The sequence below is a fragment of the Lolium rigidum genome, chromosome 2 (assembly GCF_022539505.1).
Source record: "Lolium rigidum isolate FL_2022 chromosome 2, APGP_CSIRO_Lrig_0.1, whole genome shotgun sequence".
In the NCBI taxonomy this organism is placed as follows: Eukaryota; Viridiplantae; Streptophyta; class Magnoliopsida; order Poales; family Poaceae; genus Lolium; species Lolium rigidum.
Genome location: NC_061509.1, coordinates 15,656,000 through 15,671,772, shown reverse-complemented (window position 1 = coordinate 15,671,772; position 15,773 = coordinate 15,656,000). Strand labels below are relative to the sequence as shown.

Here is a 15,773-nt window from a genome sequence, read left to right as displayed (position 1 = left end):
ATGAAATACACTGTCCGTTTGGGTCGCGCGGTTGGAGATGCCCTTACAGCTTGCTCGCTTTGTTCTGCCTCAGCTTTTTGGCTTGGGTCTTTTGCTTTCTGCTTAACTGTACCACCCACCCAAGCATGGCTGATGCTCATCATTAGCAGCATACTAAACGCTTGAACGATGCCTGCTTTTGGTTCGCCCAGCGCACTTTGTTTGTCTTGCCGCTGTCAGGATGCTTCTCATCCGAATGGATGTGAAACATTCTCTTTGCGCCTAATCTGGCAGTTCATCCCACAAGAGTTACAGTGTTTCAGACAAAAACTGCAGGCTCCCAAACAAGACTGATCAGAATTCAGATGGCCTTGCCTGCCTTGGCAGATGGTACTAGCAAAGAGATGAATTGAATTTTACATAAACACAATATTTAACAGGCAAGAACAACGACAAGGCGGAAGGAGCAGAAGAACATGGAGAGTAACATGGGGAGGGTGACCCACAAAACATGAATATTTTCTAACAATTAACATGTCGACGATAGAGAATCCATATGGATAACCATGTACAGACAGATTTTTTTACAGATCAGCAACACTTCTTGGGTCCTTCCTAGCACACAATTTCCTCCCCCCTGATCTCAGGAACCATCACTATCTCATATTTCCCCCACCTTCAACGCAAACAAAGTCTGATCCCCAAAAAACAGCAAGCCAACAAATTAAAGAACCAAAACACAAAACGGCCATCTAGAATTTTATTGCTCTCTTCTTCTATCCTGCAACATGTTCAAATGGTGGTGGGTATGGACCTGTGGACCTGGTTGGTGTAGAGTCGTTCCAGCTGGAACCTTAGGTCGATTCGGTGGAGCTCTTGACCTTGAATCGGCACAGCAGCTTCTTCTTCTTCGACGTTGGGTTGTTGACGGTGAGCACCACCTTGCCAGGCTCACCAGCCTTGAAGCTACCCTTCATGATTGGTTCCTCGTTGGCGGGCACCTTCCTCGTCTTCTGCACGATCACCGTGTAGCCACCCTCTGCGTCGGGGGTGAACTCCACGCCGTAGCTCACCTCCCACCCAAGCACACGGAGCTCCCACACAACCGTCGAGTTCTACAATGATAGCACATTGTAAAGACGACCATGAATTTTTATTATACCATTGAAGTGTAAATCTGAAAGTAAGAGAACAGGGATCAACCTCAGTAGCAGGAATCTCAATAGTTTCCTTGGAAGAAGGTTTGACGGTGAGCTCAGTCACAGCATCAGATGTTGAGAATTCAGTATCATCCTCTTTGAAGAGGCCACCAAATTGGACAGGGACCTGCTCCGGCGCAATGTATCTGCATCACATTTGTGAAGGCAAAAACAGGTAAGAACGGAGTATTGTCATGGTAAGAAAGTATACCAACAGAATGTATTGCTGCAAAACAAGAACAATAAGACTTGTAGAGATTATCGGGCGCCAACCTGAAAAGAGTCTCTGCGGTCTTGGCTGGGCTGCAAACCGTGAACTTGCTCTTGGTGCGCTGTGTGAGGAACGGGCTCATCATTTTGTTTGCCGCAAGATACCACCATGGCACATTGATGAACACCTGCATATGGTTGATGATCCAAAGCAAATTAATCCCAATTCGGCTCATACAGTTCATCATACATCAAAGCAAGCCCAGTCTCTGAACACACACATACAACTTTCAATAGCATGTAACATAACTCAAATAAGAATGAGAGGGAAAACTACAACTCTCGAAGGAAAATGATGCCGCTATCCCACCGAATTAGCACCACCATATGTCTATACCATTTCCAGTAGCAGGTAACATAATTCAAACAAGAAAGAGAGGGAAAACTACAACTCTAGAAGTGAAATCTATCCCAGCTTATTTGCACCACCATATCTATCTAAATCAGTCAGAGCAAGTGCTATAAAAGAAGAAAGACACAAGTCAACTGCCCCCAAGGACATAATAACAGTCAAAGGTAAGAATCACAGCATACACTAGATCAGATGAATTCAACAGTTCAATCCAGTACAAGAACAGAATTATCGCCCTTAAGTCATAGAGACGTCAAATCCTTGCGTCCCTAACGATACCGAATTTAGAAAACGACACGACAAAGGAAGGCAGATGTGCAGTACCTTCTTGGCAATGAATTCAGGGTAGTTGTCCTGGAGCAGCGAGAGCGCCTGGCGTGTGACGGCGCGATGCTTGCCGAGCATGGGCGGCGAGTTCTTGAGGTCGGTGACCTGCACCATGGAGCAGACGCCGCTGGAGGAGAAGTCGAGCTGCTCCCGGATGCCGCGCTCGAGGAGCTGGATGCGCCACCTGAGGAAGCGCTCCCGCTTCTCGTCGTCCCCGAAGGCCTTCTCGTAGAGGTCCTTGTCCTGGAACTCGCTGTAGACGTTGTAGCAGACCGGGTGGCCCTCGCGGTCGGCGCCGCGGTAGAAGACCACGCTCTCCAGCTCCGGCACGCCCAGGTCGGCGCCGAGCAGCGCGTCGATGCCGAAGCTCTTGCGCCAGAGGACTGCGGCTTTGAGCATGGACATGGCCTCCTTCACCTTGAACTCGCGCGCGCGGAGGAACTTGAGGAGCACCGTGTCCGTGCGCTCGTCGCCGCCCGCCAGCGGCACGCCCCAGATCAGCTCCTCCGGCTTCGGCTCGGTCGCGGCGGGGGCGGCGGGCTCTGCGGAGGCGGGGACGACGGTCTCTGTGGATGCAGGGACGACGGCCTCGGCCGCGACGGGTAGGACGGTGTCTTCCGCGGTGGTGACGACGGTCTTGGTACCTTCCTCCTCGGTGACCACGACGGTCTTCTCCTCCGGCTCCGGTTCCGCCGGCTTGGCCTCGTCGGCCGGCGCGTCAACCTTGGCCTCCTCGGCGGCGGCGGCAGCCACGGCCGGCGCCTCCGTCTTGGGCTCCTCCTTGGCAGGCTCCTCGGCCTTGGGCTCCTCCTGGGCCGGTGCGTCTGTCTTGGGCTCTTCCGGTGCAGGTGTGGCCTCGGCCTTGGGCTCGGTCTCGGCCGCCACCTCGGTCTTCTCGGCCGCCGCCGCATCGGTCTTCGCCGGTTCCTCCGCCTTGGCCTCGTCGGCGGCCGGGGTCGGCGGTGGCGGCGGGGGCAGGTCGAACTCCCCGGCGGCGAGCGCAGCGGCGACGAGGTCCTTGAGCTGGGCGAGCGCCTTCTGCTCGGGGTCGGCGAGGTCGGAGACGAGGTTGCTCTCCTCCTTGAAGGAGGCGGTGCTGCCCTCGATCACCGCCGCCTCGTCCGCCGCGGCATCGGCCTCCGCCTCCTCCATCTTCTTCTCCTCCTCCTCCGCCGCCGCGGTCGCGGTCGCCTCGTCAACCTTCTCCTCCGCCTCGACTGCCTTCACCTCCACCTCCACGGCCTTCTCCTCCACCTCCACCTTCTTCTCGGCCTCCGTCACGACCACCTCCGCGGCCGCCGCCGCGGCAGCCGTCTCCTGCTTCGTCTCGTCAGCCATGCCCGACACAGCTGCTGGAACCAAGCGGATGGATCGAGCTCGAGCTGCGGTTTGGCTACGGAAACGACGGGAGAGAAATCTGTAGTGGGAGAGGGAGAAGGAGGGCGAGGGATTTGTAGAGAGAGCGAGGGAAAGGAGAGGCGAGTGCGTCAGGCGACCAGCTTGGTTCGCTCTGCCGTTGGCTTTGCTGGAAGAAGCATGCGCCAGCAGAGCACTGGCAGAGTAGGCGCCTAGGTAGCCTGGTACTGCGGGGCCCACGCGCTCCCACCTTGGATTGGAGTGACCCTACTTTTTGCTCCCACTCTCTTCTTTCCTGTCCGAACAAAGTCAAAAACGGCCGCCGGCTCTGTGCGGATCTTTCCTACTCCTTCCCCCTACCGCTCTCCTCTCCCGTGTGGGCCCCGCTCCTCTCCGACCATGATGAAAAAACAAAAAATAAATGTTAAATATAGTGCACTAGAGGGGAAAAGAACTCCAATAGAGGAAAACACAGTCCTGTTCATGGCTCTGAAGGTCATGTTCTTGGCGGAACCACCTCGAGTTCCATCCATGGCTCGCCACGCGTCGGCCTCCTCCCCGTGGCCATCGACAAAACCGCACACGCGTCTGTACGTCCCCACCCAGCCCCGTAGTTAACCTTAGCCTCGAAGCCAAGCTCGGCGCCACTCTCCCCGCTTCCACGGCGCTACGACGACCTCAGATCTCGGAGACGCCTTACCTTGGCACCTCTCATCGATGGAGGAGCGCTTTCGGAGGGTTGCCGCGAGGTTCAAGGCCTGGCGCGAGGCGGTGGCGGGAGGGGGTCGGGAGGAGACAGCTTCAACATTGTCTCCGCGAGCTCGGAAGCAAATCCATGGCGATTCGTCAACCAGCCGCCGCCTCCTTGACTGGCTGAGGCACAGTCCGAGGACAAGGAGGAGGGCGGTGGTCGAAAATCGCGGTTTCATTCTCTGCATCGGCTCGTTCGGCCCGATCTCGGTCGACGTCGCGCCGTACGAGGTGCTCGCCTCCTTGAGAAGAGTCATCCCAAGCTCATCAGGCAGCGCCGCCAGAACAGGTGCTTGCCCTTCTTGTGGTGAGCCCTGCGGTGGAGAAGCCTCGTTCGAAGACGAAGCTGCTGAGTAAAATCATTCCGAAGCAGAAGAAAGGCAAGGAGGTGGTGCAGCCCATTCCGTGCAGCGCCTTGAGAGCCTCCTGCAAGCCAATCCGCCGAGAAGGTCAGCGAGGGCGTCCCAGGCGACCTCTGTCACCTCTATCCATGGCGATGGTCGAGGCAAATCGACAGATGCCTCCAATGTGGGAGCCGATCTGCGATTTAGAAGGGGTGCCCCGCATAGATCGTGCTCCAGCAACGTGGTTGTTGGTTTTCATCGACCATACCTTGCTGATGGGGAAGACTCTGCAGGTTTTGGTGGCAGAGAAGGAGGAGAGATGAGGCTACAACCTCGGCTACATGCTTTTGGAGCTTTTAGTGTGAATAGCTTAGGTGGACAACTTTTGCCCGTTGAGAAGATACCAAGCTTAGTTGACAGCGATGGCTTTTGGAACTCGATAACTTCTGAGGTGGAAAGCTTCTTCCAACAGCTGTGGTATATTCCATGGCATCCTGCCAAACCACCGGAGCAAAGACATCCATGTATAAAAAGGGGTGAACCTAGGGTCCACGTCTCATGATCATCCAGGGTTGTGTGTTCTTGGTGTTGAGGATTGTGAGCTAGTGGAGGTGTAGATCATAGCAGATCGAGGGCGTGGTCGTGGTCGAGGCAACAGTGGCAGAGGTGATCGACAACAACTACAAATTCAACAGTATCAAAACATACCTGAATTCCCCCAGATGCAGTCGCCTTTCCCCTTCCCATCCACAGGCGCCTTATGGTTTCATGCCTAGTGCAATGCCTCCACCCTGGTTTGGGGCTCCTTATCCTCCTTACCCTCAGCAACAATTTGGGATGCAGATGAATCAGTGGGTCAATCCCCAACAGAATGCTGGTTAGGGGCAACAGATGTAAGGGGATTTTGGCAACAGGAACAAGAACCAACAAGGAAAAGCTCAACAAAAGAAGAAATGTACTGCTTAGGTAGAGAATATAGCTACAAACTCTCTGAATTATGATGATGCAATTTGTGAGGGGTGTGGAGAACCTGGTCACCTGAAGGCTGCATGTTCAAAAAAAAAGCTTGTTGCTTCCTATGCAAAGCTTCAAATCATCCAGTGGAGGAATGTCTAGTTCTCAAGAGACCTCACCAAATTGCAAGATACATAGGGAGTTCTGCAACTAGGTTAGGGGTTTATCATATTGAAGCTCATGAGATAAGTGTTAATCCAATCAGCTCAATAAGGAACTGCGGAGTGGTGACTATTGAAGATGGAGAGATCAGTAGAGAAGACTTGGCTATAGAATTCTCCAACATATACAAGACTAATTGGCCTTGGAAAATTAGAGAGCTTGGTGATTGATCATATCTGGTTAAGTTCCCTCCTCATATTCCAGTAGAGCAAGTGATTGGCTATCCCATGTTTGGCTTAGCTAAGGAAGGAGTTAATGTGTCTGTTAGAGCATCTCCACTAGTCTCCCCGAGAAGCCCCCCACGACCACTTTTTTTCATCCGGACGGCGAAAAACGGCCCAGTCAGGCCCCCGGTTCCTCGTTTTGGTCCGGATTTGAGCCTATTTTCGTCCGGACTCCCCATGCCATCCTCGGTTTCCCGGGGGTCTCCCGGGGACTCCGGATGAAGCTAAACCAACCGCCTACGCCCACGTGTCTCCTCTTTCGTCCGGATTCCCCGAGCCATCCTCTTTTCCCCGAGAAACGCCGCTTGGGGAGCACACGACTGGGAAACTACTCCTCCCCACGCTAAATCTTCCTCCAATCCGGACGAAAATTTCGCCGGATTTGGGCGTGGGGAGTGCCAACGAGTGGGGATGCTCTTACCAAGTGGTTTGATGATCCCGAACATGTAGAGACCTTGGTTGAAACTTGGATTCAAATTAGAGGCCTGCTCCCACCATGGTGTGAATGAAACATCATTGATCAAGTTGTGTCAGTTTGTGGTATGTTAAAGAAAGTGGAGTGGTAGAGTGTGTTCAGAAACTATGCAGAAGTAGTGATGGTTGAAATCTTCTGTAGAGATCCCACTAAGATCCCTGTTGGTAGACTTTTTAATTTCCATGGTAAGCTCTTCCGGTTGCAATTCACTCCTAAGATGGCTAGTGGCTCTGGGACACAAAGAGATGCAACAAATGCAAGAAAAGAAGGTGGTAATGTAGGTGGTGGTATTGGTTCTGGATCCAATGACATGTACACAAATGGGAGATCTGATACAAATGCAAATTCACAATCTAGTGGAGGTTCCAACCAACAAACTGAACCAGGTGCTGGTACACATGGCAGACAAGTTCCTGCTGCTGGAGTTGATGTAGCTGGTGAAGTGGTGGTACCAGGGAGTGAGGTGTTCAAGTTGTTGCTACAGAAAGGTGCTATAGGAATGGATGGGAAATTCATCTGGGATGATCACACTGAAGCTGATGAAGGGACGAGATCATGAGAGGAGGATGACCGATGGCGAATGGACGGTAGGCGGCTCTCTTCGGCGCGCAATGGATGTTCTTCCTCATGGTTGCGGTCCATCTCAGAGGCACCTCAACTCCGGTCGAAGGTTCTACACGGATGTCGCCCCAAGTGGTGCATCCCTCGCGAGGACACCACTCCTCTGATCATCGAGTTCTCATGGTGTTGCGGTGGAGCAGGGCTTGAGGGACTTGATTCTTTTTCCATATTCTTCCTAGGGTCCTTGATGTAAAAGTGTATATCATGTTTGTACTTTCTCTTTTATTTCTAGACCGACATGTATTTGTAGCCACCGCTCTATATGAGCAGCTTTTGGATCCGTGAGAACCCGAACCGATCTCTGTTTAATAAAGGCGTGTGATCTACGACTATATTCCCTCCATCCAGAAAAGGATATATATGTATGTAGATAGGTGCAAATTTTTACAAAGTTGAGACATCCAGGACAGGGGAGTACAATTTCACTGATGTAATTTACGAAATTCTGAACGTGTGTTACCCATAAGTGACGATTAGTAGTTTAAACATGTCTATTTGCTGGGTCACTGCCATGTCCCGTCCCCTTCCGATGGAGATCACTGTCATGTTGCCCATCTACCGCCATCCACCACTCGACACTGTCCGAGCTTGCAACGGCGGACGACTGAAATGACAACACTTTTACGTAACTGTTCTAGAAAGCATGGGAGGAGCAATTAATTAGCTTATTATCGTTAGCGCGCGCCTAAGACTACTCATAGTGGGAGTAACATAGCTAGTAACATCACACACCCCAATGCATTTTGGTGACATGGCATGATAATAAATGAAGAAAGAGAGTGAGGTGGTAACTAGCTCATGTTACTATAACATCACACTTCTCAATACAAGTTGAGCTCTACGATTTAATAAATATAACATGCATGATACCACATATAAGTAACTATCCATTATGGAGGTAGTAACATAGGGTAATGCACATGCAGCGTATTCTTACTACCTATGTTACTCCCCACTATGACTAGTCTAACCAATCGGATTACCTGTGCTTTGGAAGATACGGGGCCGCAGACAGCTTTGAATCTTGCGGCCAGCGATAGCGACCGTGAGGGATATCTGTTCTTCTGTCCGCCTTAATCTTCTCCCTCTGTAGTTATCCTTAAACAAAACGAGCCACAAAATGTACAGCAGGTTTCTGGACAGGCACGCTTGCCGTTTAGCGGACGGCAAATCTCAGCGGATGCAAGTGAGGCACGCTTCGTTTTTGTACTCTCTTGTAATGAGTTCATTGCTGGTTTTCGGACTGGGGCGAGTAAGTCGTGACCTCGTTTTCTGTCTTATTCCATGGACAAAGGTGAAAATGGCGTGTATGCTCTAAAAAATAGGCAGCTAAGTGAACGTCATTAGACGTCTTTTTCTGTTGCTGTTTTTTGGCTCGCCCCTCGTGACTATTGGCCGGCTAGTGGTACTTCCATTCTGAATTATAAGAATTACATATTTATTTCGATGTGGATTATATGGACTGAATGAGTGAAAAAGTTAGATTGCAAATATACTGAAATACGTCTAGATAAAGGTTTAGAAAAGGCTAGAACATGTTTAAACTGGGAACAAACAGCACCAATTTGTCGTACCTTTCCTTTTCCGGTGATCCAAAAATCGGTTTCTATGGTGCCTGCTTAGATATTAGTTCTTTCATTTCTATACATGTAGTTGTGATTCTCTAGGATATATGAGTCCAAATCCAAAATCGAAACATGGTTCGGAAAAGAGAAGCAAGACTTGACAATGTCAGCACTTGTCATATTATTAGGCCAAATTCGTGTACGATTTGATATATAATTGTTATTTGGCCTCATTCCATTTTAAAATAATTGGACTTCTAGGTTTGCGCTAAGTAAGACGTGGATCACGGTTGCATATATACTGCTGTGTGGACTTGTTTTTTGATTTATAACAAGTAACTATTACACTTGCATATAGTTCCCTAATCTATTACTAAAGAGTCAATGATTTGAATTTTTTTGTTATGATATGATTTGAATCATTTTGATCTCGCCCTCTCCATGATTAACTAACTCAGCTGGTGAAACTAAATCATTGAATTTGTGAATTTTTATACATAAATTCTTTTGTTTATAGAATTATAATATAAGCTCATGGGGAGCAGGAAAACAAGATGTATGTATATGAAGCAACTGTTTTTTTTTCAGTTCATGATAAACAGTATTTACATGTTGGAAAATTCATATCGTGGTAGTAACTGGCAAGAAAACACGCACACGCTACAAGTTCGCAACGGCATCCAATGGTCCTACCTGGCAGGTCACTTCAGTAACGGTCAAGTACCTCGCTCCACGTCGAACTGTTTTTGCAGCCTTGTGTCGGAGAGGCCCGACATGGACGTGGCACGTCACCGCTTGCAGATCTCATCGGCGCTGCAGAATCTGCAACCGGCCTGGTACGATTATATAGTTCGTACAAGGAAATGACTATTCAGAGCTTCAACCAATAGGCTACAGCGTTGTTGATGTAGGAATCTTATATTTTTTTTTGAATAAAGAGAATATATTAATATTAAAAGATACGACCTCGGTTCTAGTTTAATTGACGCGCCGACATGCATACTTCACGCAGTAGCTAGCATTGACTTCGCGTCGATTATATCAGGACGGAGGGAGTACCAATTACATACAGTCTCTGCAACAACGCCCCACCCTAGTAGCAGTACGGATACACACAACCAAAAAAGAGTAAATAAAACTAAGAAATAAAAGTCCCGCTACACCATTCCAGATCTAGCAACAGCAATACAACCACCATCGTGACAACACCTGAAATACAGACTCTCCAAAGCGACGCCTCCAAGAAGGGAACAATGCACCAGCGCCGTCGTCGCCCAACCAAAGGTTTTAGGTTTTCACTCTGAAGATAGTCACCACTCTCAAAACAATGCCTTCAACAAAGTCATTGTCAGGCACACCCTGAGATTTAAGACTCTAAACTTCACCTGTGCTGCCGCCCCCACATGCATACCACTGCTACGGAGCCTGGAACGTCAAGCAAATCCCTCAGCATCACGGAGACTCGAACCTCCTTTAGCCAGTACACCAATCCGGCATTCATGATATTCCTTCTTCTGACTTCACCATGGACCAAAAAGTCACCTGATGTCAACACAAAATAGAGCTTCGCGCCGCTCCCTCCGGAACCAAACGGTCTGAATAAAAACATGAGTGCACGCGACCAAATACCAACCGATCCAGCAAACTCCAGGCAAAGGATGCGATGTTCCATTCGCCGACGGAGCTTTTCGGAACTCATTTCTCCAGCGAGATCAAGGAAAACCGACCTCCGATAGATCTTCATCTTTGCTTGCGAGAAACCCGAGGACCGCCACCAAAAGCAAAGCAAGAGCAGCAGCCCCCACGCCACCAGTCCCTCCTACCGGATCATCAGGGAAGAGGACGACAACGCGTATCATGCGTACCACCGCCGAACCGTCACCGGGGGCGGAGGCCACCACCGCCGAACCGTCACCGGGGGCGGAGGCCACCACCGCTCCACTGAATCCTCCATGGCTACCAACAGAGAGCATCAGGCCCCGGCCAAGTAGTCGTGCCCTCCACCGGCGCTTCATCACCTCCCATGGAACGCCATCGTGAAAACCCTCTCCTCCCCCTCGTTGTTCGACGGAAGGGGCGCCACCACCGCCGCCTTGGTCGGGGCCGGGGCCGAGGCCGGCAGTAGCGGCGGCTGAGGTGCGGCGATCCGAGGGCGGCTGCTCGGAGCGGGGCGGGCGGATCCTCCGCCGCCGCCCGCGAGGGGGCAGGAGAGGAGGAAGCGGCGGCTAGGTCAGGAGAGGAGAGGAGAGGAGCAGGCGTCCAACCCAGAAAAACCGTCGGAATCTTATATGGCTAGACAAAGTAATTCTCATTCACCCTCTGGTTCATGGCTTTTTCAGCATAAATCTTGCTCTTTTGTATACTTGCTCGCGAGTCCAGTCATACGCAATTTTGGCATCCTATGATATGCTGATTTTGATATCGTCGTCAGTGAGTCAGCTAGCGTGACCGGCTCAACTCTTTACTTGAAAAGAAGAATTAAACAAGGAATCAACTACTATTGCAACTGAGTATCCAATGAGTAGAAGATCAGATCTAATTTGGATCCGCCCGGTGCCTAAGTGGTCCCGAAGGGAAAAAAAAAATGTTAAACCCTGAACTAGTAAGATTTTGACAAAATGAATCGTGAACTTCAAATTCATGTCATCTAAACCTTGATCTTGTGAATCCCGGTCTAAATCAACCATGGAGTTGTTTAGTGCACCATACAAGCAACAATCACGACCACGATTACGTGCTACATGTTAGATTCATCCCTTTTCCCAAACCCACTCTCGTTCCTTTTGCCAGAGGGGACTAGATGATCAACATCAGGACGACATAGGGGAGGAAACGACTCTGCTGAAGACGTACCCCGTAGCTTCGCCTCGCAGCTTTGACCCTCTAGGCCAGAGGAATCGACCGTAAAAGCTTTGAATCGAGGGCCCGATGTCGTCTTCCCTACGCCCATAAAGTGCTGTTTAGCAATTTAGTCAATGAGGATGAAAATTAGTTTGTTTTTTAGATTTTTTTTCTTCCCTAAAAACTGCTTCAGGGTTTGATTCAGATCGGCATTTGCAAGTTCAGTGTACAAATGACAACGAGATTTAAAGTTTAGGGCTCATTTCGCCGAACCTATGTGAATTTAGGAGGGTTTAAAATAGATTTTTTTGTCCGGTTCTGAACCCCAGTCTGCTAACGTTTAAATGGAAGTCCCACCAGTATATGTGCCCACAAAAAACGGGTAGAAGAACACGAGGGAAAAAAGGTTGGTGAAATCACAGGAAATGTAAGTTGTACCAGGCAAATGATCGCACAATACATATACCGTATAGCGTAATACCGCCGGTTCGAGAAAGAATAATCAAGAGAGGCCACCTCACATGATACATATATTCCCGGGCACAATATCATGCCGCAATCCATGCACATATATTTTAAGTGAAAACCTCAGCTAGCACACCTCCCTCGAATCTGCTACAGATAAATGAAGCAATAATTGATACAGGCGCATAGAGGAAATTGGCTGGAACTTAAGACTCTGTTGATCGTCTCTGAATCTCTGATCGTGACAGGCGGCAATCAACAAACAGTGTGATTAAGCTAGCTAATGCGCTGAGGAGCTGGATAAACTTGGAATAATGCCATGGTACCCAATAACCAACAGTTAGGCGCAGCTAGCTATCTGTTGCAGGACAGCCAGGCCGCCGCATGTTTCCGTTTCTCGCCTACATTTTCTTTCTCACAGAAGAGTTCCAACATGGTATCTGTATGCATTTGGATAAGCTATTAGTTGTAGTACCAGCTACCAAGTTAGCTAGTAACAAACACCTACCTGAACAGCACAAGCATCTTCTTCTTCCTCATCTGACTACGCATCAGGAAACAAAATATAATGTGACCTCCACTACGTACCTTGAACCCTGATGAATTATTCAGGTCCCATGACAGTATGACACACATGCGTATGCCCCCAGCGCATGCCGACGTGTCTATGTGCCGTGCCGGCCGGCCATCAGCACGGCAGCGACCGATCAGACCACATGATTCAAATCTCCACCTCCCGATACCATATGCGTCTTCCTCCGCGCGGCGCCGGCAATTACGCGCGTTGTCGCTCATCCCGGACTGGCGATCTGTGTTGCGCACTGATACTCGTAGACAGTATTACCGTTTCAGCAAAAAATGTCGATGAGCCGTGTGGTGCGCAAGCAGGATTTTTGGTGCTGTTGGCAGTGATGTTTCCCTTGCTGGAGTATAACTGAGATTGGTAGATTGCGGCACGAAGAAAATATTAGGATTCAGATATTTTCTTACCGGGTTGCTGAGCGTGGCCAGTATATGTGTATAATGCAGAACACACAACTGTTTCACTCGCTTCAAATCTTCCAAAATCTGTCGGGTGTCGTCAAACTCGCCTTCTCTTTTTTTCATTCTGATGATGTGTTGGACACTTTGCTGTTTCCGTTTATGGAATCAAAAATGGGAATGGTATGAGTTTTTTTTTCGAAACGCTTGGAAATGATATGAGTAACGATTATATATCGATAACTTAAGTGGAAGCGAGCTATTCGTACTGTGGCAATGCTGTCTAGTGGATTAGACACCGACGATCTGTAACATCCGTGTATAGAAGTGACAAAAATGCATATAAGCATGTGCCGATGTTTTTATTTTATTAAAGGGGCCACACGGCCTCCAATTTCACTGAAGAAATTGGAGTCTGTCATACACAACATAGAAACAAAACGGAGAGACATAGCAGGAACCCCCTGCTACTCAGAAACACCACTACCACACTCGAATTCTAAACCCGGAACTTGAAGCTAAATCTTATTACAACTTCTCTTTGGAATATAAGTTCTAAAACTTCAAGAAGGAGCATATAGAGAGACTCCAGAGTGGGTAGACATAACAAAACATGCAGACACATAGTTGAGCTCTATCAACAGTCGCATATTCTTCTTGTCATAGGAGCCCATCCGCGTCTCCTCCCAAAAACTTCTTTTGCAATTCATCGCATCCGCTCAGACACCAGTGGCATGGTTCTCTTTCTGAAGAATGTTCCAGTCATCCAAGAGGCGGAACATAGAGAAGATAACATCAGTAGGGTTATTAGGCATCTTTCTTTGAAAACAAGCGGAGTTTCTTGTTTTTCATAAGTTCCAAAGTAAAGCTGCGGTACCTAACATGACCACTACTCTATCTACACCCAAAAATTTCTGTAACCAAATTTGGCAAATATCATAAAAGTTCTCAGGTTTACTCTCTATCCCTAAAGCACAGCATGCTACACTCCAATTATATCTCGCCAAGGAATACTCAAAGAACAAGTGATTAATACTTTCATTACCACCACAAAATTCACATAAGATACTCCCTTTCCAACCTTTCTTAGCCAAGTTATTCTTGGTTAAGATTCTATCCTTCACAATCATCCAAATAAAAGCTTTAAGAGGTATATTCATCCTCCAAATCATTTTGTACGGAAATAAAATACGCCGAGCTATCAAATAAGTGCTGAAAAAACCCCAGATTTAGTTAAAGTCCAGCTAACTCTATCAGGTTCCTGGGTTAGATTAATTCTTCTACAAATATGTAAAAGCTTGTTCCACATTTCCAGGAATTCACCATATAAACATCTTCTAAAACGACTGCAATTAAACTCTTGAGCAAACACCTTAGCCACTGTAATCTTATGAGTAAAAGTCAAATTGTATAACCTTGGAAAGACCATACTTAGTGGTTTCTCTCCAACCCACACATCTTCCTAAAACCTTGTTTTACACCCATCTCCCAAAATCTTTTTGCAACAACTATACAAAATATGTTTAACTTCCATCAAACCGGACCAAAACTGTGAACACCCTATATACTTTCTATCCTGAGTAAGGGTTCCTTTATTCAAATACTTAACTTTAGCATATTCTGCCAGGTTCCTTCTTCGTTCTCTAATCGCTACAACCATTTACAAAGAACACTTATATTCTTAACATCTAAATTAGTAAGACTGAGACCTCCCTGGTCTCTTGGTTGACAAACATCTGTCCATTTAACAAGGTGATATTTTCTAACCCTGTTTTTTTCTTGCCATAACACTCATGCTCTAAAGAAATCAAAGCGCTTCAAAGCACCTTTAGGAACTCGAAAGAAAGACATCATAAAACCTGGTACATTGCTCAAACAGGTTTCGGTTAAAGTAATTCTACCACCAAAAGACAGTAAACCTCCCTCCATCAGGGGCATTTTCTCTCTACCTTCTCCTCAACTGGTTTCCAATCAATTCTACTAAGTTTTTTATAATGTAAAAGCATACCTAAATAATTAAAAGGTACAGTCCCGGCTTTGCAAAGTGAATATATACGCATATTCCTCTTGCCTCTCAATGGCTGAACGAAAACAGTAAACTTCACTTTTCTTAAAGTTTATTTTCAAACCAGTCAAGTGCTCAAAAGTAAACAAAATAACTTTTAAATTCCTAGCATTTTCCAGATCATCTTCAAACATAAAAATTGTATCGTCTGCATACTGTAACAAGGAAAGACCACCTTCATACATTTCTGGAATAAGCCCAGTAATGAAACTTTGGTCCTGTGCTCTCGACACCAGAGTAGCCAGAACATCAGCAGCTATATTAAAGATAATTGGGAAGAACGGACCCCCTATCTTAAGCCTTTCCTAGTGAGAAAATAAGGTCCAACCTTGTCATTAACCATGACAACGTGTCACCCTGATTTACTGAACATGAGCTTATTATGAGTTTACAAAAGTGAAGACCGGTATGTTTGTCAAGAGATCTATATTGTCTTTCTCACCCCTAGCTATGGTAGATATTTCAGTTATATATGTTAGTACAGTCTGACATGTATTTACGCGAGTTGGAAGTTAAGGAATTGAATCTGTCAGCGACCACCGAAATCACATTACAGACGGCCAGACCGGACAACTTGCACATAAATAACCTAGGTGGGTTAACACGGCTTAATTTGACCTCCGTTACTAGGTGGGTTTAGACCATCTCCAGCCGCGTCCCCAAACTGTCTCTCACACGGCGCTGGATCGAACGGTTTGGGGACGCGTTTTCTTCGTGCCGCGTTTATGGACGTCGTTCCCTAGTTGCGTTCTCCAAGCACGTCCAAAATAAATAAAAATGCAC

General features: G+C 47.8%; 1 protein-coding gene across 1 annotated transcript; it reads right to left on the bottom strand.

Moving 5' to 3' along the window:
• Positions 1-815: 815 nt before the first annotated feature.
• Positions 816-3,662, bottom strand: LOC124691331 (patellin-3-like). The gene is made up of 4 exons (XM_047224612.1): positions 2,125-3,662; positions 1,452-1,576; positions 1,183-1,324; positions 816-1,094 (listed from the first exon to the last, which is right to left on the bottom strand). The coding sequence occupies exons 1-4, from the start codon at positions 3,463-3,465 to the stop codon at positions 834-836; spliced, it is 1,869 nt and encodes a 622-aa protein (XP_047080568.1). The 5' UTR covers positions 3,466-3,662; the 3' UTR covers positions 816-833.
• Positions 3,663-15,773: the final 12,111 nt, after the last annotated feature.